Below are 21,232 nucleotides of genomic sequence, written 5' to 3' on the forward strand. Positions count from 1 at the left end.
ATGCTCCAGCTCTTAGGCCTCCGCTGCTGAAAGTAGGTATCTGGTTTGTTTGCTTTCTATAATCGAAACATTGTATCAACTCCAGCTCTGAGATCCCAGCTCGCTGAAAGCAGGTTTCTGGTTTTTTTTTTAGCTTCTATATTTGTTAAAATGTTTCAAACTGCAGGCTCAGAGGCCGGCAAGGCAGGCGGGGAACATTGGAGTCCTCCGTCACTGAAGCAAGCAAGCCTCATGTTAGTTTCAAGCTGCCTGGCTGCCAGCCACCATCTTGGCTGACAGTTAATTTGCATATCGCCCTGATTAGCCAATTGGAAGGGTAGCGGATGTACACCAATTACCATGTTTCTCTTTTAATAGATAGGATAGTATTATTTTCCATACAAAAAACTGTCCCTCTACTTTTGCCCCACCCTGTATATGTACAGGTATGTATGTATACATATAAAGAAAATTTAGGAGCTGGGTAATCTAAAACTATAAAAGGGAAAGCCTGGAAAATTTGCCTACTGAAACATTTGAGTATGGCAAAAGATAACAAAGTCAAAAGAACAATAAATTCGATTTTAAAAATTGGTAAAATAATGATAAAAACATCAGTTCTTTTTGTTTCTCTTAAAGGATTCAGCTAAACCAATTACAAGGGAGTCCTGGATGACTGAGCTTCCTCCGGAATTGAAAGACTTTGGTCTTGGGCCCAGAACTTTTAAGAGAAGAACAGACACCAAATCTGGAGATCGATCAGTGTGGACAGATACTCCAGCTGACAGGGAAAGGAAAGCCAAGGTGAAAGTGGTTATTCATGTATTTCTGTCCATGTTGGCTCTATTTTGAAAAGGCATAAGGCAGAATTATTTAACGGTACTATTTCAAAAGTTATGATTCGGAAGGGAAAATACAGATTTCCCCTTGAAGGAAAGTTGGAAGGAAGGAAAGTGACACCATTTGTTTACCATTTCCCAATAAATTGTATCATTTAAATCTCTAGGAAACTCTGAGACATGAGTTTATTGACTTAATTTTACAGGAGAAACTAACCTCTATGAGGTCAGTGTTTCTGGAATTACAGTGCTGGTAAGTGATGAATATAATTCCATTCTAGACTTTTCTAACTCCAAGTTCTTAGAGTTAGAAACTCTAAAACTGGTCCTTATACAGCATCAAACTATTCCCATTACAAGGTATCTTTTAAAATATCTTGGGGGGGAGAACAGAGTCACAGATTAACCTAGATAAATGATGCATAAAACTCTTGTTACTATCAAGATAGACAAGAAGCACACACTTGCATTAATAGTGCTAAATACAACAAAATAAACAGAAAAGCCAAGCTCATGGATCTAGAGAACAGATTGGTGGTTGCTTGAGGTAGGGGGCGGACAAATAGGTGAAGGGATCAAAGCTACCAATTTCCAGTTATAAAACAAGTAAGCTCTGGAGATGTAAGGTACAGCATGGTGATGGTAGTTAATAATACTCTGCTGCATATTTGAAAGTAGCTGGGAGACAGGATCTTGGAAGTTCTCATCACAAAGGGAAAAAAATTTGTAACTGTATAGTGACGGATATTAACTAGATTTATTGTGGCGCTCGTTTTGCAATATATGCAAATATCGAATCATTACATTGTACACCTGAAACTAATATAATGTTATGTCAATTATACCTCAATAAAAAAAGAAGCACTTTTATCAATACATTAAATAATTTATAAAATATATACCCAAAAAAGTATGCATAAAATACATATTTGAAAGTAGCTGGGAGACGGATATTAACTAGATTTATTGTGGCGCTCGTTTTGCAATATATGCAAATATCGAATCATTACATTGTACACCTAAAACTAATATAATGTTATGTTTGTAACAGATCTTAGTCCTTTCCCTTTTTTTAACTTCCTTTTTAATAGGTACTCTTCACTTCATCGTACTTTTTTATATTTGATTCCGCAGCATGCCATCTCCCCTATCACATCCACTTAGCTGACATTACCTAAAAGAAGTAAAATTGCTCCTTAGGAAGAAGTGGAAGGGTGATGCATAAGTTAATTAAATAAGATCTGTTATAATCTCACCTCCCAGTCTTGACTATATCTATTAACTCTTAAATGGTCAGGTTTTTATATCCATCTACCATAACATCATTTTTTTCTGAATATTTACAATTAGAAGTATATGTTTTCTGGGAAATGTTTTATGGAAAAGTAGGAATTGAACTATTTCTGTATTTTTAACGTACTTTATTAAATAAAATGTTGTTTTAGTCCATTAATAAGATAAAAATTGTATAAGAGCCTCATTGGTTTTCATAAGCAAATAGCAACAGTATAAAAGTATGCTTTGAAAACTGGTTGCTAATTGGGTTTTTTTTCCTAACTAAAATTTGTTGGAAATGTATCTAAGTACAAACTTTATTTTTGTGTGTGTTCTATGATAAATGGTTATCTTAATTTTGAATTCCAGTTATTCATTGCTGGTGTGTATTTTGTATATTGGCCTTGTGTCCTACAGCTTTGCTGTACTTGCTTACTAGTTCCAGTTTTTCTGTTGATTCCTTGGGGTTTTCTACCTAGACGGTTTGTCATCTGTGAATATGGTTTTATTTTTCTTTTCCAGTCTGTACACCTTTTATTTTTTTTAATTTGTTTCCTCAAGAGTGATTTTCCAAGTTTTGAAAATATAATACAAGATTTCTTTTTAAGCCTTATTTTATCTTTTACATTTCATCATTGTTTGTCAGACTCATGTCTGAGTTCAGGAAATAGGTGATTCTTCCGGTTAGTTGATAGAGTTGTGGTGTTTTTTGTTTTTTCTTGTTTTCAAGAAAATCTTAGAATACTAATAGAAATCTTACCGAGTATATTAACATTTTTAATGGAGAGAGGTTCAACAAGCCTGGTTTAGTTTAGTCTCTGATTATTCAATCTGAGAGAAAATAGTAGTATTTCTTTTTTACTTTCTCTTAATTATATGGTTCAGTAATGTGTTATCTGTGTTCATTCCTCAGGAGACAAAAGAAGCAAGGAAGTCATTCAGTAAGAAAGATGAAGAACATATATTGTCAGGAAGGGAAAAGAGATTGGCTGAGCAGGTGTCCTCATACAATGTAAGTCAGAATAAAATATATAACCTTTAACTTTTTTCTATCTTTTAATGCTCCTCGTTTTTTCTTTTGCTTGTTTGTCTTTCTTTTACTGTTGTATATATATTTATGTAAAATCCTTTTTGGAATATTCTTAGTTAATTTTTTTACTTAAGTCATATATAAGAAATTCAATTCCTAGAGTTTAGTAGCACATGATCAGGAAGTAAGAGCCCTACTAACTCCTAGAGAACCTCAATTCCCAAATTTTTTAATTATAAACAGATTTGCAATATTTTATGCGAAGATTTAAATATGGGAGAAAGATGTTTTTAAAATATGGTTCAATCTAAATATGTAAACTGAATGGTCAGTATTCATTTGGCATATCATCATTTTGTTACATTCTCTTACTCAAGAGAAGAAAGAAAAATGGTGTTCCAGCTCAAAGAATAAATGTCAGTCACTTAACCCATTGGCCCCTGGAAGGTGTTCAGGAAAATTACCTTCTGTTTCTAAGATATTAGTTAACAAAAAGTTCCATAAACATTAAAAATACAATGAGAATGATTTATTGGACATCTGTAGACAGTGAAGCTTAAGCACACAGGAAACATTTTTGGAAACTGACCAAAAACTCAACTGTCATTGTCTCAAGAAAATTGAAAGTCACAATCATTCAAGCCATATTCTCTGACCACACAGAATTTAAGTTAAAATTCAAATAACTTAAAAGTCTTATACAACAAGAAATTAGAAAAATTCAAAATGTAAACTTTGCATCAAAGAAGACATGATTAATGGAATTTAGAAAATATCTAAACCGGAATGATACAAAAATACAAATATGTGGGATGCAATATAAAGTGGTACTTTTTGGCCAAAATTTATAGCCATATTGAGATATGTTAGAAAAGAAGAATAACTGAAAATCCACAAGCCATGCCTTTTTCCAAATGGGCATTTTTATAAAACTAAACATACACCTACCTTATGATCCTGCAACTCCATCCTAGGCATCTGAGACAGATGAAAACATGTCCACATGAAGACTTCAACATGCTTTATTCATAGTAGCTTCAAGAAAAGACTTATACAGAATATTCATAGACATGTTATTGATAATAGCTAAATTTATGAGTATCCCAGGTTCCCAACAAAGAGAAAGAAAAACAAAACTGTATACAATGAAATACAAAAAAAGGAACAAATTACAAATGACAATGTGGTTAAATCTCAAAGTCCTCGTGCTTAGTGAAAAATGACTTCCTACACAAGTCCATCCTCCATGATTCCATTAAAATGAAGCTCTAGAACAGGGGTGGGCAAACTTTTTGACTCGAGGGCCACAATGGGTTCTTAAACTGGACCGGAGGGCCGGAACAAAAGCATGGATGGAGAGTTTGTGTGAACTAATATAAATTCAAAGTAAACATCATTACATAAAAGGGTACTGTCTTTTTTTTCAATAGTTTTATTCATTTCAAACGGGCCGGGCCGTATTTTGCCCACGGCTGCTGTAGAACAAGCAAAATTAATCTATGGTGGAAAAAAAAAATCACAATAGTGGTTGTTGGAGTGGAAATGTGTGACTGAGTAAAAAGGAGCATACGGAGCTTTCTGGGGTGATGGGATTGTTCCAGATCTTGATAGGAGTTTAAATTCTAAAACTAAGTAAATGTAATTTAAGATTTGTGCATTTCATTGTGTATAAACTTACCTTAAAAGAAAAGCTTGTAAACAAATATTGAACTCTAGCTAGTGAAATGGTTGGTGAAATACTTAGGGTACATGTAGTGATGTGTGCAATTGACTTTAAAATGCATCAGAAAATTAGGGTTTTAATCTCATACCGAAATTTTGGTTATTTGTGAGTGTGCTGTTCAAAATAATAATAGTCTTAAGACTAAACCACCTTATAATTCTTAGTTTTGATAAATCAAGCACTATTTAAAATATTACCATTAAACAGACAAAATAAAAAACAAACTAGGATCTTAGCATGAATTTTTAAAAGCTACTATAACACTGTTCCATTTAACATAAATTGCCCTGGCTTTTATGAAGCTTTATAAAACATGCATTTTTGTTAAATGATTAAATCAGGTAAATCAGCAAATTAGTCTCTACATGAACTGGCTTTCAATGTGATTTTTAGTGAATTGACTCTTCTAGGTGTTTTTCATTGTTTTTTTATGATTCTAGCAGTAGTTTGGTCAGTGTGTGTCACCGTGTACAGATGATGCTAACCCAGACAGTACACCCGAAACAATTGATATGACAAATTTGAGACCTTGAATTGTTTGAATTGGCTATAATAGTCCAGTGGTTTGATCTATTCCCTGTCTTCATTGATACTTAATTTACTAAATTTACTAAAGCAGATGCTCCTTGACTTTCGCTGGGGTTACATCACAATAAACCCATCATAGGCTGAAAATATCATTAAGTCAAAAATGCATCTAATATACCTAACCTATTAAACATCACAGCTTAGCCTACCATACCTTAAACATGCTCAGAACACTTACATTCACATATAATTGGGCAAAATAATCTAACACAAAGCTTGTTTTATAATAAGGTGTTCAATATCTCACATAATTAATTATGCATATCACTTTCGCACCGTAAAATCGAAAAAGCATAAATTGAAACATCGTATGTTGGGAAATGTCTGCATAGTGGATCAGTTAATTAAAACCTGCCATCTTTATTTCCCCATTTTTATTGGCTTTTTGTTACCCTTTGCTCATCCTGTTTCTCAGTAGGGGCTCTAGGTCAGTGGTTCTCAACCTTCTGGCCCTTTAAATACAGTGCCTCATTTTGTGACCCAACCATAAAATTATTTTCGTTGCTACTTCATAACTGTAATGTTGCTACTGTTATGAATCGTAATGTAAATATCTGATATGCAGGATGGTCTTTGGCGACCCCTGTGAAAGGGCCGTTTGACTGCCAAAGGGGTCGCGACCCACAGGCTGAGAACCGCTGCTCTAGGTAAAGTAGAGCCTCTACAACTTCATTTTTCTCTCATCTCCTCCAAACTTTGTTCTGTTTTCTCCAGCTGTTTAAAAAATATCTCAGGCCTTTCCCTTCCAACTCTTGATAGCCTATCTCGACATCTCCATCATTGTTGTATAATTAATGAATTATTATTTTCTCATTAATGGGGAGAGAGGAAAATGTGGAGAAATAGTGCTTAAAGTTCAAATTTTTATAGTATAATTCCTTTGCATTTACATACAATTATATTTATACGACATTATAGTTCCCTATCCTAGAATTAACCCTACTCCACTTCTCTTTTATGTTGTCATTCTCTGCCAGAAAGAATGATCTACACAGTGGGTTGCACATCTGATGCATAAGAACCTGGGTGGGTTTTAAAAGCACAGGTTGCTGTGACCTACAGTTGACAATTATCATTCACTAAATTATGGTGGGGCTCAGGAATCTATTTCTTTTTTAAAAATATATATATTTATTGATGTTTTTAGAGAGAGAAATATAAATGTGAGAGTGGAAGAAAAATCAGCTGCCTCCTGCATGCCCCTCCACCCCACTGGGACGGAGTCTGCAACCTGGACATGTGCCCTGGCTGCGAATCAAACAGTAACCTTTCAGTGCACGGGAGGACCCTCAACCAACTGAGCTACACTGGCAGGGCAGGAATCTATTTCTGTTCAGTTAATCAGGTCTTAAGGTGTTTCTGCTTGGTAACCCCTAAAAGAAACTTTTTACTTGACATCTAAAATTTTTCATTAACTAAGTTTCAATAGTTACCATGAATTTATAGCATATTATATTGCTCTATTAAATGTTTAAAGTGGAATTTACATACCATTGCAATTCAATATTTATCATTATCTATTAAAATATATATACAAACAAAAATTCCTAACAGTTGGGAATTTTATTTCATCCTTTTTTCTCCTTGAATTCATCATTTTATTTTTCTCCTGCCACAGAATTTTATCCTAATTTAGCTTTATAATTATATCTGATAAGTCCTATTTTACTGCAACAAATATATATATACATAAATTGAAATTGAAAGTTTTTTTTTTAATTTTCTGTATCTGTCTTTAAATGTTTGCACTTTTTTACTTCTGGAGTAAGTTATAATTTCAGTTAACCAAAACAATGTAAACATATTGCAAATTTTGATGAATAATTATTAAATATAAAAAAGCAAAATGTAAATTTAATCTCTTAATGAAAGACTTTTTTCCCAGTTAGTTTCTGGTCTTTAGATGAAAGTTACTTACTACTAGAAAAACACAGGTTTCAGCATCAAATGTGTTTTTTATTTCTTTTTTATTTTGTTTTGTTTTGTTCATTAAGGAGAGAGATGGAGGAAGAGAGAGAGAAACAGAGAAAAACATTGAAGTCAGAGAACCATCAAAGTGAGAGAGAAACATCGATTGGTTGCCTCCTGCATGCCCCAACCAGGAATCAATCCTGCAGCCTGGGTATGTACCCTGACCAGGAATCGAACCCACTATCTTTTAATGCATGGGACAAAGCTCAAGTAACTAAGCTACGTCAGCCAGAGCTATTCATTTGTAGGGGTTTTTTTTTGGGGGGGGGGGGCTGTATTTATTATTTTTTAAAATATATTTTTATTGACTTCAGAGAGGAAGGAAGAGGGAGAGAGAGATAGAGATATCAATGATGAGAGAGAATCATTGATCGGCTGCCTCCTGCACACCCCACACTGGGGAACAAGCCCACAACCTGGGCACATGCCCTGACCTAGAATGGAACTGTGACCTCCTGATTCATACGTCAGTGCTCAACCATTGTGCCACACCTGCCAGGCCAACTTCAATTTTTTTTCACATTGATTCCATTAGTTTATTTTCTCATTTTCTCTTTCCAAATCTGTATAATGGCAGCAATAACATTTAATTTACAGAGATATTGTGAGGATTACAATATAGTAAATTCTCAGTAAATCTAGCACTTAATATTTATTGGGAGATTCTTATGTGCCCAACACTGTACTAAATCCTTTGTATTCTTTAGATCATTTAACTCCTCTCTCATCCAAATATTTTAAAATCATTATTATTACTAGAGGCCCGGTGCATGACACTCATGCATGGGTAGGATCCCTAGGCCTGGCCAGATAGAAAGGCTGATCTGTGGGGTCACCGGTGGTGTGATCGGGGCCTCTGCTCCCACCCACTTTGGCGGCCCTGGTGCCGCTCAGGTTTGTCAGAGATCCGTTCCTCGGTGGGACGTAAGGTGATTTTCACCGTAGTCAGAACCCATCTACACAAGCACCTGCGTCACTCACATGGAGCACATACACAGCAGTAAAGAAGTGAAACAGTAAAAAAAAATTAAAAGAAAGATAACAATTCCTGACCTTTACTTGTGGGAAATAAATAATAAAAACATAAAGCACATATGTACATACACCGAAATGACGGGACTTTTTTTTTTAATATAAATAAATGGAAGATGGTGATGTAACCACGAAATGATGTAGGTCGAGTCCGACGTAACCCAAGGACTGCCTTATAGGATTACTGCCATTTACAGCTGAGACACTGAGGGCTTAAATTACTTGCCTAAGGTCACCAGTGTTGGAAACAGCAGGACCATCATTGCAACCCAGGTTTTCTGAATTCGGACCTTAAGTTGTTACCTGTTTCTCCATGCTTTTCCAGGAAGTCACAGTTCTATTCCAGGTCAGGGCACATGCCCAGGTTGGGGGCTCAATCCCCAGTGTGGGGCATGTAGGGGACAGCCAATCAATGATTCTCTCTCATCATTGATGTTTCTATCTCTCTCTTTTTCCCTTTCTCTCTGAAGTGAAAGGGAGGGAGGGAGGACTGGAAAGTACTTGAATTACAAATCAACTTGTTTCTAAAGACTTGACCAAGATTTATGTATGAAATAAAAAGGATTGGGAGAATGGAAATAGTGCTAACTTAAATATTTATTAATTCAGCATCTTTTGTATATTCTGCTAAAGACTTATAGCTTCAAATTGGGCTCATTTATCTATAGGAAATAACTACCACATGACCTAATTGACAAAGTCAGTTCTGGTTGTCAAATCAGCCAAGTCAGACTTACTTTCTGCCAGAAAGTCTGACTTCATTTTTCCACTCAAATAGATGTGTTTATGATCACTCCTGTAACACTTCTGAATTCTAAAGTAGGTAGGTAGATACCATGAGTTTGTCTTCTGCATGAAATAAGATGCTGCCACCTTTAACATTTCTTACCAGTGCCTTGTTATTTTGCTTTCACTGGGCTGTCTTCATGTGAATCTTTGCTCTCAAGTACATTCTTTGATAGTGCAGGGCCTGGAAGAGATGGTGTGTTAAGCAAAAAGTGCCCTATCTTTCATGGCCCTACTCTTCAGTATATCTAAACTCAGAACATTCCAATAAGAGCCAAAACACCCATTTCAAAAGGACATTACACTCCTGAGAGAAATATGATTAAGACAAAAAGGACACAAAGCCCTTCCTTGATTAGAGGAAGTTTCACTCATACTAGTATTTCAGATATTTTTGATTGATGCCCTAAAGACTTGCTCTCTTACACAGTATTCTGTAATAAGATTCTGAAAGGCCTCACCTTTGTTAAGTGGGAAGAGACTATAACAAAAGAGGAGACATTCTCACAAGATGCATTATTGGGCAAATTAATTTTAAGTAAGCCTGCAAGAAGAAGTTGAGAGTCATGGGTAGATAACCGTAAAATTATCCATATCCTCGTACCCATGGAATCCACTCTGTGTAGCCCCCAGAGACACATGTACCCCACTTTGAAAGCTTCTAGTCTATTACTTGTATCTATTCCTGCATCCCACTCTCTGCTTCTTCCATCCAGGCCATTCTGTCTTTTACTTTAATCACTACTATAAGGTTTGTAATAAATCTCTAACTTATGAAACCAATTGCCTTTGCTCAGACCTCATCTCACTATATATATCTTAAAATGTGAACACCTGCCCCACCTAAGAAGGAAGAACATGAGGGAGGTAAGAGAAAGAACAAAACTGAAAGGAACAAACATTCTCCTGTGCAGGGAATGGGCCTTGGATTGAGGCACCTCCGCACTTATTTTTCTGGTTCGCCCTTGTTTTTGCTTCAGCCTGGCAGTGCCCTTCCCTTCCTAGGCACTCCTGTAGGCTTCACGGACCGGCACATCCATAAAGCTTTAACCAGGCTGCCAAGTGAGGATGTAATGGCTCTTTCTTTCTCACCCTTGTACTTATTTGGACTCCAATTTTGATACATCACACAATGCTTTTCTCTTCTATTATTTAAACATTTGTTTCCTTTCTGTCTTGCTCTTTATGTGTGTATGGCATGTAGTTAGTAGATGTCTTCATTTTGGTTTAATTGAATTAGCCTCTGCTACATATTTTCTTCATAGATGCTGTCTTGGCTTTGGAAAAACCTGTTGGGGTTTGTAAATAGCCCTCTTAATGTTCACCATTACTACTTGAATGTTTTGTTTCACTATCATATTCTGTCAATAATCTATACAAACTAAAATTTTTATTTCTACTCTTCTGACTTTCTCCAGGAATCAAAAAGATCAGAATCTCTTATGGACATTCATCAAAAAAAATTAAAGAATAAGGCTGCTGAAGATAAAAATAAGCCTCAAGAAAGAATACCATTTGACCGTGATAAGGATCTCAAGGTGCATCGGTTTGATGAAGCTCAGAAAAAAGCCCTAATAAGAAAATCTAGAGAACTAAACACCAGATTTTCACATGGCAAAGGCAGTATGTTTTTATAAGTAAGTATATTTCAGTGAAGTGTATTTTTATATCAGTAAATTTGAGCTTCTTAAAAATTTAAAGAAAAAAATGTTTTTAATCCTCACCCAAGGATATTTTTCTATTGATTTTTAGAGAGAGTGGAATGGAAGAGGAGAGACAGAAAGAGAGGATTATTGATGTGAGAGAGACACATCAATCAGTTGCCTCCATATGCACTCCAACCAGGGCTGGGGACCGAGCCTACAACCGGGTTACATGCCCTTGACCGGAATCGAACCTGGGACCCTTCAGTCTGCAGGCCCTCGATCTGTCCACTGAGTCAAACTGGCCAAGGCTAAAAATAAATCTTGTTTATAAATAATTATGTGTAAAAATCTATATCCTTTTATAGTATAATAGATTGTAAGTCTGCAAATCTTTTTGTCTAAGCGCGGTTTTTAAAACAATTCAGCCTTTGTGGGCTTATAAATGTTGTTCATGGAAAAGTAGCCTTGTTCTCATAATAACTAACAGGGCATTGCTACTTAAAATTCTGTAATAGAAGTTTAGTTTATGAAAAATGGAAAGGAGGGTGTAAAGCACCCTCAACCTTCCTAATGCCGCAACCCTTTAATACAGTTCCTCATGTGGTGGTGACCCCCAATTTCATTGTCACAAATTGAACATAATTAAAGCATAGTGATTCATCACAAAAACAATATGTAATTACATATGTGTTTTCCGATGGTCTTAGGCGACCCCTGTGAAAGGGTCATTCGACCCCCAAAGGGGTCGCGACCCACAGGTTGAGAACCGCTGGTATAAAGGATGAAAAAAGGTTTATTAGTAGTATTTTTTTAAATACATGTCTTTATTGATTTCGTGGAGGAAAAGAGAGGGAGAGATAGAAACATCAATGATGAGAGAGGATCATTGGTTGGTTGCCTCCTGCATGACCCCTACTGGGGATTGAGCTCCAACCCAGGCATGTGCCCTGACCAGGAATCAAACTGACTTCCTAGTTCCTAGGTCTATGCTCAACCACTGAGCCACACTGGCTGGGCGCTAGTAATTTTTTGATGTCAAATAAGATCACAATTAGAAAAATGTTCATTGTTTTTAAAGGATCTCAATAAAGTAAGGGCCAAAACCATTACATCATTCATTTATAGTCCAAACTGACGAGAGTTCATAAAGGTGATTAAAAATTACGTAAAAACTAATGTTGCTTCTTAAAAACCTTTATGGTTTTTTGTTTGTTTTTTTTTGTTTTAATTTTTTTTAAAAGGTGGCCAAAACTATTTTCAGTTGATTTTCCAAAAATCAAACTAAGAAAATAAAGTATTGTCCCTACCGTTAGTTAACTATCTTGTTTTCTGTGCTATAAAAAAAAAGGGAAAAAAAGGATCCATGTAAATTATTAGTGACTGTAAAGTATTTCAAAGAAAACAAATCCAGTTAAGGTCCAGCCTGCAAACTACTAAGGTCTGTCTTTCTAAACATGTTAACACATGATGTTAAAAGAGGGGAAGATTCAGTTTAAACAATATGTGACACATTTCCAAATAACTACAACTTATAGTGTGGAGGAAATACTTTTCTGTTTCCAGTACATCCATTGGTTTTTTTAATTGTATGAAACCTACATTGATATTAACATGTGCTTTAAGAGAAAATAAAGTTAGAAATATTTTCCAACTTACTGAATTTTCTTATTCTTACTCCAGGGGGATTTCCCTGTATAATGAAGAAAAGTTGAAGAATACCTTTTTATTGTCTGTCCACCTTTGTTCTTTCATTTTAAGTTTCTTAAGATTAGAGATTACTTTAAAAACCATACAAACTCACTTTGTTCTGTGCATCCTTTAGAGTCTAGACTCTAGAGGAAACATAAATTTGGTGTTTCTTATGTATAATGGAATTTTGTGTCTTTGGCTTCTGAGAAAGTGTGGGCTTTTCTTCAATTAATTATTCTGGGGATCCCCCCCCCCCCACCATGCCCTAATTTTTGTGATGGCTCACAAGTATCCTCTCAGACCTGGTCAGGACTGGCCACTAAATCTCTACCATAGCCTGGACCTCTTCATCGGGTATCACCAATCAGCCCTGGAGTAAGTGTTCTGGTCCTTACAGTTAATCCAGGAATTTGAAATTGTTTGGATATTCCCTTTCAACTGCAGCCAGTGAATACACATTTACTAGAAAATAGAAGATATGGAGGTTTGACTGCTTCGTTAACAGTTTGCTTGTTTGGGCACTCTGGGCTTTTGATTTGTTTGGGTTTTTTGGTGTGTTTGTTTTTAAGTCAGAAAGAGGAATATCTGTTATCTCACGTGCTAAGGAAAAATTTTCTTAAACTTTAATAAGTGTTTCTAGGAGAGGCAATCTGAGGAACGGGACATGCCATTGGCCCTGGCTGGTAGCTCAGTTGGTGAGAGTGTTGTCCCAGTATGCCAAGGTTTCGGTTCGATCCCCGGTCAGGACAGAAGGATCAACCAATGAAAGCCTCAACAAGTGGAACAACTAATTGATGTTTTCTCTCCTCTCCTCTCCTCTTCTTTCTCTTTCTCCCTTCCCCCTTCTCAATCTTTCTAAAATGAATAAAATAAAATATAAAAGACATGTCATTAACCACGAGCAGTATGAAGTCTAAAACTCAGCTCTTTGATCTCAATCAAAGCTTTCTCAGTCTACAAACTCTGCTTTGAGATGATCTCACGTTACCCATTTATAATTAACAGATTTTTATCTGATTTATTGGGGACAGATTTTTATATCAATCACAAATAGCCCTTTAAAAAAATGAAACTCTAATCATAACCACCCTAAGGAAGCATTATAAATTTCTATGCTTTAAGTACTGCCTCTTTAAGTGTTAAATAGAAAATTCTGAATAGTTCTGTAAGTTATATTTTTTTATAGATTAGTCCTAACTGTTCTGCTAGTTCTGTGTTCTTTTTTTTGATAAAGCACAAGGTTTTAGTGGGAAAAGCTTCTGATTCCTAGTTCATTTAGGCTTTATTGAAAAAGTATGTAAACCACTCAAAAAAGGCTACACATTATTATTTTAATCAGAGTAGTACAATACTTTCCAATGATATTTTCTGTGTAAACTGTAGCTTACTCAAGCCCTTTTGAAAAATGAATTATTCTCCTAAGCAAATTTATGAAAAGGCTTCTTGTCTAAACCGAATTGAACAGAGCTACTTTTTGACTTAAGATGTCATTTTAGTGGGTGGTATTGTCTAAATACAAAGCTTGTGCAAGAGCATCCATTGCTTTCATTTAATTTTGTTACAATTTTTTTTCTCAATGAGAGGAAGAAATGTTATCTATTTCCTCATCCTTCTATGAATTCCTAACTTATACTTTTGGGAAATCTGATATTTCCAGCAAAAATTGTCATCTTTGGATACTTATTTTTGCTTTGCTGTCATCCTAACGGGGATAGAGGTATTTCTATATTACATATTAACTATTTATCTCTTCTCTCACCCTTGGAGTGTCCATGACCTTCGCAAAAGGGGGAGAAGCTTCTTCTTCCCATGACTTACCGTCTCACTGCTGCCTCAGATCCAATGCCCCTTCATGCCACCCTGAGTCCAGTTTTAATAAAATGTCAGGCCAGAGGTCGTTTGCCTCCTGGAGAGACTAAACCCAGTATAGCAACACTGACATTAGAAGAACAGAGTAACTGTTTGCACAGAACGGAAAGGTAGTCATTTCATCTCCTCTTCAGGCTGTACATGGCATTATTATATTGAGTCTCCTGTCCATCTGGTAGAAAATTGAGACTGTTGACCTTTTCTAATAAGAACTTTTCCATGTCCTACACTTCTTGGCCAAGTCTTAGAGAACTGTGACCTCTTTTGAAACTTAAAAATGAAGAAGATAAAGAGCAACACTAAGTTAAAAAGTGAAGCAGCTATTTGACATTCTGTACTGTTGAAGATGACATTTAAGTTTATTGTACCTGAAATTATATGATTTTGTCCACTTCTCTAAATTGTCATCTGAAATAAATGTAGACGTTTCAAAGAGTAACCATATTACTGATAAATAAATGGTGGCTTTTGCAATTGGGTGAATTGGTGGAGGGGCAAAAGATGAGAGATGGTGGTTAAATCCATAATAAGACTTAAATCCTTTTTATATTGGGTAAAATGTAATATATTAAGCCCTGCTTTTAAAAAAAATGGCCATGTCTTACTAAGCGTTTTTAATCTTGTTTGGATGTAGGAACCACTGGACATTTAATCACTTGAACATTTAATGATTCTTTGAATTAATTTTTTCTTGAAAAGTGAGGTTGAAATTTACATGGTATTGAGGCTTACATGCTCCGGAATAGATAAATGATTATTATATAAATTATTTGTTTCTTATATAGGGTGAATAATGTTAATGTTACTACTCAGATATGTATGATCATGGGAGATAATTTTACAAAAGCCCTTATCACTTCTCTTTTCACTTTTTTTTATGATAATGTTAGTGAAAAAATTCTCTGTTCAGTTATATACCTAAGAGAAAGAATTAACATGGAGGGAAGTGGTTAGAGGGCATACCTATGTAGCATCAAAGCCTAGTCTTCTATTTCAGAATATTAATTTATTTCACTTTGACTTTTGATGCCATAATGTGATTTTAGTCTGCAGTTACAAAAGGTCATGCTTTTCCTGTTACAGGAGAGGTATATTTTTTTGCAGCTTAAAAAATTAATTGTGACTGGAGTGTGTACAAAATTAAAAAGCTATATATACTGCTCCTTTCTATTTTGTTCATTTTGAACTTTACAATTAAGACACTTTTTAGAAAAGAATTCCTGAGGTGTAATTTTTATGTATAAATAAAGTTTATCTGTATCTGAGAGGTTTCGGTCTTTTATTTTTGTTTTGCTTATTATTAGCTTATCTCAAACAGGCAATATTGGTAAAGAGAATATCCTGTAAAGATCATTCTGTTCAACCAGGTCACTGTGGGCTGTGAAAAAAAGTATTTCACCCCAACTTACTTGCCAGGTTTTCCTTATCCCAATATAACTGCATAACTATTTATTTAGAAATACAAGACAAGACAGACAAATGCTCTGAAAAGCACCATGGCACGAGGGGCTGCACTGGGTTATAACCAAGGTTCCATTGTTGTACATGTCATAGGGTTACCTAACCATTGGTGGGTTTACTGGATCGGTTGATTATGAGCTTTTTTTCTCTCTGTACTTCCTAAATTCTTTCATGTGTTTTTCTGTAATTGGGAGTGGGGGGTGGACATTAACCCTTTTCTTAAGTCCTAATTTTTTGTTATATAGAGTCAGAGTTAGAAACTGAACTATGAAGGGGACTACTGAAGAAGTGACAAAAGATTTTTCAGGGTGGTTTTTCTGTATTTTAGTTGTATTTCCAGTTTGGTACTGGGAGAGTGTCAGTGTAGCATCCTCCGCCATTTTGGAATCCTGTTTTGATGGTTTTTATCTTTTGAGATAATGGCCGAAAGCAACACATTTTGCTGAACTCAACTAAGAATACATAATGGTATACCTCATTCACACTACACAGTTAAAGAAAGTAATTTATTGACCTAAGGTTGCTACTTTTTTATAACAGACTAGAGGCCCAGTGTACGAATTCATGCATGGGTGGGGTACGGCCGGCCCAGCCCCAATCGGGGCAGATCAGGGTTGGGCCTGTTGGGAGGAGGAGATGGCAGGAGATTGGCCAGTCGACCACCCCATTGGGACCTGATCAGGGCCGGGCTGGTTGGGGGGAGAGGCCACAGGCTATTGGCCGGCAGGCTCCACCCTGAATTGGGGTTGGGGGCAGATTGGGGGTGGGGCCGGACATGGGGAGGGGCTGTGGGCAGTAGGCCAGCTGGCCCCACCCCCTGATCAGGCCAGTTCCCTGGCCACAGTGAGCATCATAGCGACCAGTCATCAGTCATTCCGGTCGTCACAGATGCTGGCTTTTTATATATAAATAGATATGATTAATTTGATATTGGCCAGAAAATAAATCTAAAAATTGTGGTCATTCTTCAGTTTTCACTTGAACTGGACATTTTGTGGTCTTTTAAATTGGTCTTTCCTCCCCACCCCGCCCCCCAACAGCCTTGTATACTGGTTAATAACATTGTCATTTGAAAACTGAGGTTTTTAGAGTTAAAAATGTTTGCCAGTCAGATCATTTATCAATAAAGACAAGATTAGATCTCACCAGTCAATTTATAAGATGTTAGTTGACTCATCATACTGTGATGCTCCTAAGAAAATAATATGAAAAGATGGATTCAGAGATTGCCTTTTACCAGCTAATCATAAAGAGCTTTTTTAAAAGTCACATATCCCTTACAAAGAGTACATAGCAACAACCAGAAGGACTGCATCTTTAGTTCAGCATTTACCAAAACTGAGTAACACCTAGGTTTAGAGATGTGGACCAATTTAGTCAACAAAACCTCTAAGTCATTGTTTTTTAAACGTTGGAGTTCAGCAGACTCCCCTATGAGCTTACTAAATATATAGATGACCTAGCCTTATTATCAGATTTTGATTCTATCTTAGGTTTGAGTTTGGACCCAGGCACTTTTTCTTGTCAAGTTCCCCAGGTAATTCTAATGTACTCCAAAATATGAGAAGCAAACCTGGTTTGGTTTAAACATGGCGTATTAAGATTTCTAGAATCAAAAAAGTCAAATTACTGTCATGTCAGGCTGTGGACACTGAGCCTTTTGATTCAAAGGATAGAAGGCAAACTCATTTCCCAGTCTCCCTTGTGGCTAGAGCACAGGTACAAATGTCTCTAGATGCCCAATCATGTCATCAGGATTCTCTCTCTCAGCCTGTCTCTCAGGGTCTGGAGGAGCGGCCTTCAAAAGGCATGTCCACCTGGGACCTCAGAATGTGACCTTATTGGGAATAAAGGTCTTTGCAGATGTAATTACATTATAGCTCTCAAGATGAGACTATCCTTGATTTAGGGTGGACCTTACATCCAATGATTGGTATCCTTAGAAGAGAGAGAAAAGGAAGATTTGAGATGTAAAGGTGCACCAGGAAGAAGGTCATGTGAAGATGGAGGCGGAGACTGGAGTTCTGTTGCCACAAGCCAGAGAACTCTGCAGCCACCAGCAGCTTGAAGGGGCGAGGAAGGATTCTCCCCAAGAGCCTTCAGAGGCAGTGCAGCCCTGCTGACACCTTGATTTCAGACTTACCTTCAGAGCTGTGAGAAATAAGTTCTGTGTTTTGAGCTACCAAGTTTATGGTTGTTTTTTGCAGCAGGCAAATTCACCTTCTTTTCTTCAAGCCCAAGATAGGGCCTGGTGTTAGCAACTTCTAGTTAACCATTATGAAGGGCACAGGTGGGCAATACATTCGTCAGCTCTGCAGGTTTCTAGTCTCTATGCCATAATGGTTCTGTAAAGGAAACTGGAGGTATTGTTACCAAAAGAGGTAATATATTCTGATCAGAAAAAAAATTGAAAACCAAAAAAACTACAATCAGCAAAAAAGCCCGACATGGAGCAGTTAAAAATAGATTTTTTAAAGTGTTGTCAAGTGGAGGTAGTTCTTCAATAAATAGTTGCTTATAATTAGCAACCAAATGTTGCTATGGTCCTGCTGGCCTTCAATTTGTGACAATGAGATCATCTGTAAACGTATCACTCTAAAGAGAATAAAAGGTGGGGGTGGGGAGGTTCCCTTTCATAGGAAACTATTGCTAAATGAGCTTTGTGTGCACTAGCTTGCAAGCAGTTGAGCTTCAGTGTGGGCAGTAATAGCATTAATTTAGTCATTAATAAGAAATTATACTTATTGGGGTATGAGCTTTGAGTTCTCAATTGTGATACATAAAAACATTCAGGAGTCACTTAGATCAACTCAGTATGTAGCTATAGCCAAAAATAATAATAAATTAATAAGCTAGTAAAGTATTCGGTATACTTTAAGTATTTGAGAAAAAATACAAGAAACAAATGTGCTACGTTTGGACAGACCTATGGTGTGTCTACCTAGAAAATTGTTTCCTGTTTTAGTTCCTATGCGTCAAGAAAAGACATAATAGAAGAGGTCTAGAGAAGAGCAACTAAATTGATTAGGTCCTCTCTACAAATATTTATCCAGTTACCATGACGTGCAGGATGCTGGTTTAGGGATACCGAACTAGCAAAGTCGTGGTCCTCCACTCCACAGGCTATGGAGATACAGGTTCCTGAATGCGCGAGAACAGTGCAGTGCGGCAGGCACAGGCCAGGGAGGCACAGGGCCTGCTCAGGTCGCAGAGGAGCCAGCCCTTGGCTACTGGCAGAGGGGATCCCAGCAGTACTTTCTCTACTGCAAGCTTCCCAAGTCCGCCCTCCCAGGGGGGTTGAGCTGTTTTCCCCAGTTAGCCCCTGTGCATCAGGAACACCTCCAGGTGCTCCCAAATGGAGTGCTGAAGACCCAATATAGGGCCACACATGCAGAGACAGATGCATTCTCCTGGGTTCACCGATGGACATATTGCCTGGCCAGACAGACGGGCTTCCTGTGCTAAGGGTGGGAAGGAGACAAAGGAGGAGAAGGCTGCCCACCTGGGAGCAGGTTGCTCGCACTTCTTGGGCGCAGAGTGAGCTCTGATATCTGGATCCTGATGTTGGGAGCTCAGATCTGGGCCTTTTAAGGGTATATGCCAGGGGTGGGCAACCCCTGGCATGCGTGCCAAACATGGCACACCAGTAACCTTTGCTGGCACACGAAACCCTCTCTTATAATCTTCCATTTACAATTTTTTTCTTAATATTGACTTTTTTATTTTTCAGATAAATTCAGTGTAGGTGCATCTTAGATAAATAAATAATTTTACATAACAAGTTATCTGAAAGACCATAGACATGGATTGATGAGAGAGGGGAAGAGCAATTTCTATGCCTCTGCCTTAACTCTCCATGCCTTCCTAGATCCGACCAGTGTTTTGGTTTCATTCACATATGCTTATGAATCTTTGTTCTCAGTGATGAATTTTGTTAAGTCTCATAAGAGGAGTAGCCTGATGGATGAAAGTAGTAGCTCGTGCATATCTCTGAAGGGCACGAAATATAAACCTGATATAAAATCTCTGTCATCAGTGATGCAGCAGCAACATCATATACTGTGTTTTTGCCGCTTGAATGAATTTTATTAATTCTTCAAGGTTCTTCACATACGTACACCTTAAGAGATATGAAATAGGCGTAACATGTTCTCAAAAAAATTAGGGTTGGCACACAGAAGAATTTTGCATCAGAGATTTTGCTGGTTTTGGCACGCACTCACAAAAAGGTTGCCCACCCTGGTCTATACTGTGAGTGAAAGGTGACTTAGCTATTCACCCCCTCCCTGAAGACAAGACAAACTAAGGACACCCCATTCTGTCCCCAGCCAGGATATATGAGTGCTACAGCTGTGTATTGAAATTTTAAAATGTTTTATCTTCCAGAAAATTAATTCCTTGGGATGGCTTCCACAGCTTCCGCAGCCAATGGGTCCCTCCTGCTATCCTTCTCCTGTTAACTCTTTGTACTAGTAGGAACTGTTCACTTGTTTTGTCCTCTCCCCATACCCAGATTGTGAACTCTGTGAAGGCAATATCTCATCTTTTTCTGCTAGTGTTATTTCTAGGGCCTAGATGGAATATTATAGATACCCAGTAAAATTTGTGGGAGGAAGGGAGAGAGGGGTGGATGGGTAGATACATTAATACATGGGCAAAGTCTGTTGTTGGTTCTTAAACACTAGTAGAAAACACTTTTGAGGGTGAGGTAGAGCTGTAAATGTTAGCCACCACAAGGAGGCACTAGAATTCCACCTGGGTTCCCTCTGCCAAGGAAAGCCAGCTCCCAGAATTGTCTTGACCTGGGCTGATGCCTCAGAACAGATGCTTGACTGAGCCAAAATGAGCCACGAGAGATGATTTGTAAAGAGAACTGTGCGGGAAATTAATGCACCGAGGCCACAGCGCTGCTATCGCAGAGATGAATGGTCACTTTAAATGACCTCTAACACAGAAGTCCCCCTTCCACCTCTGGACAACATCCCGGCTCCTCCACCCCGCCCCTGGAGCTATATCTAAACAGTAGCATACTGTTTCCTCACCCGTTTTCCTTCTCCACTAATTAAACAAAATGCTCAGACTCACAATATAGGGATTTCATTCCACTGCCACATTTCCTCACTGAATTCTCTCTTCCTCATTCAATAATAGAACTGTCATAAAAATGACTACTTCTCTCTTTTTCTCCCCAAGAGATCACTGAAACTTTCATCCCAGACCTTTGAACCCTGGATACCTGTGTAGACTGGGGAGAAAGAAAAACACTCTTTGAAATTTCAAGTGTGTGTGTGTGTGTGTGTGTGTGTGACTGACTCCTGTGGGAGACTGGGAGATGTAACCATGG

The 21,232-nt window shown here is 37.3% G+C and overlaps 1 protein-coding gene across 2 annotated transcripts in view; it reads left to right on the forward strand.

Annotated features, from left to right (window-relative positions):
- GPALPP1 (GPALPP motifs containing 1) overlaps window positions 1-12,751 on the forward strand; it is a 29,229-nt gene extending 16,478 nt beyond the window's left edge. Inside the window, exons 6-9 of one of the 2 annotated variants that reach the window (XM_006757170.2) lie at window positions 619-783; window positions 3,007-3,105; window positions 10,642-10,860; window positions 12,550-12,751. In XM_006757170.2, the coding sequence (XP_006757233.1) occupies window positions 619-783; window positions 3,007-3,105; window positions 10,642-10,860 (483 nt within the window). In that variant the 3' untranslated portion in view covers window positions 12,550-12,751. Of the gene's footprint in view, window positions 1-618; window positions 784-3,006; window positions 3,106-10,641; window positions 10,861-10,975; window positions 11,016-12,549 lie in introns of those variants that run through there. The other variant, XM_006757171.2, reaches the window with a different exon arrangement.
- The last annotated feature ends 8,481 nt before the right edge of the window (window positions 12,752-21,232 follow it).

This window comes from Myotis davidii, unplaced genomic scaffold (genome assembly GCF_000327345.1).
Source record: "Myotis davidii unplaced genomic scaffold, ASM32734v1 scaffold533, whole genome shotgun sequence".
Taxonomy (NCBI): domain Eukaryota; kingdom Metazoa; phylum Chordata; class Mammalia; order Chiroptera; family Vespertilionidae; genus Myotis; species Myotis davidii.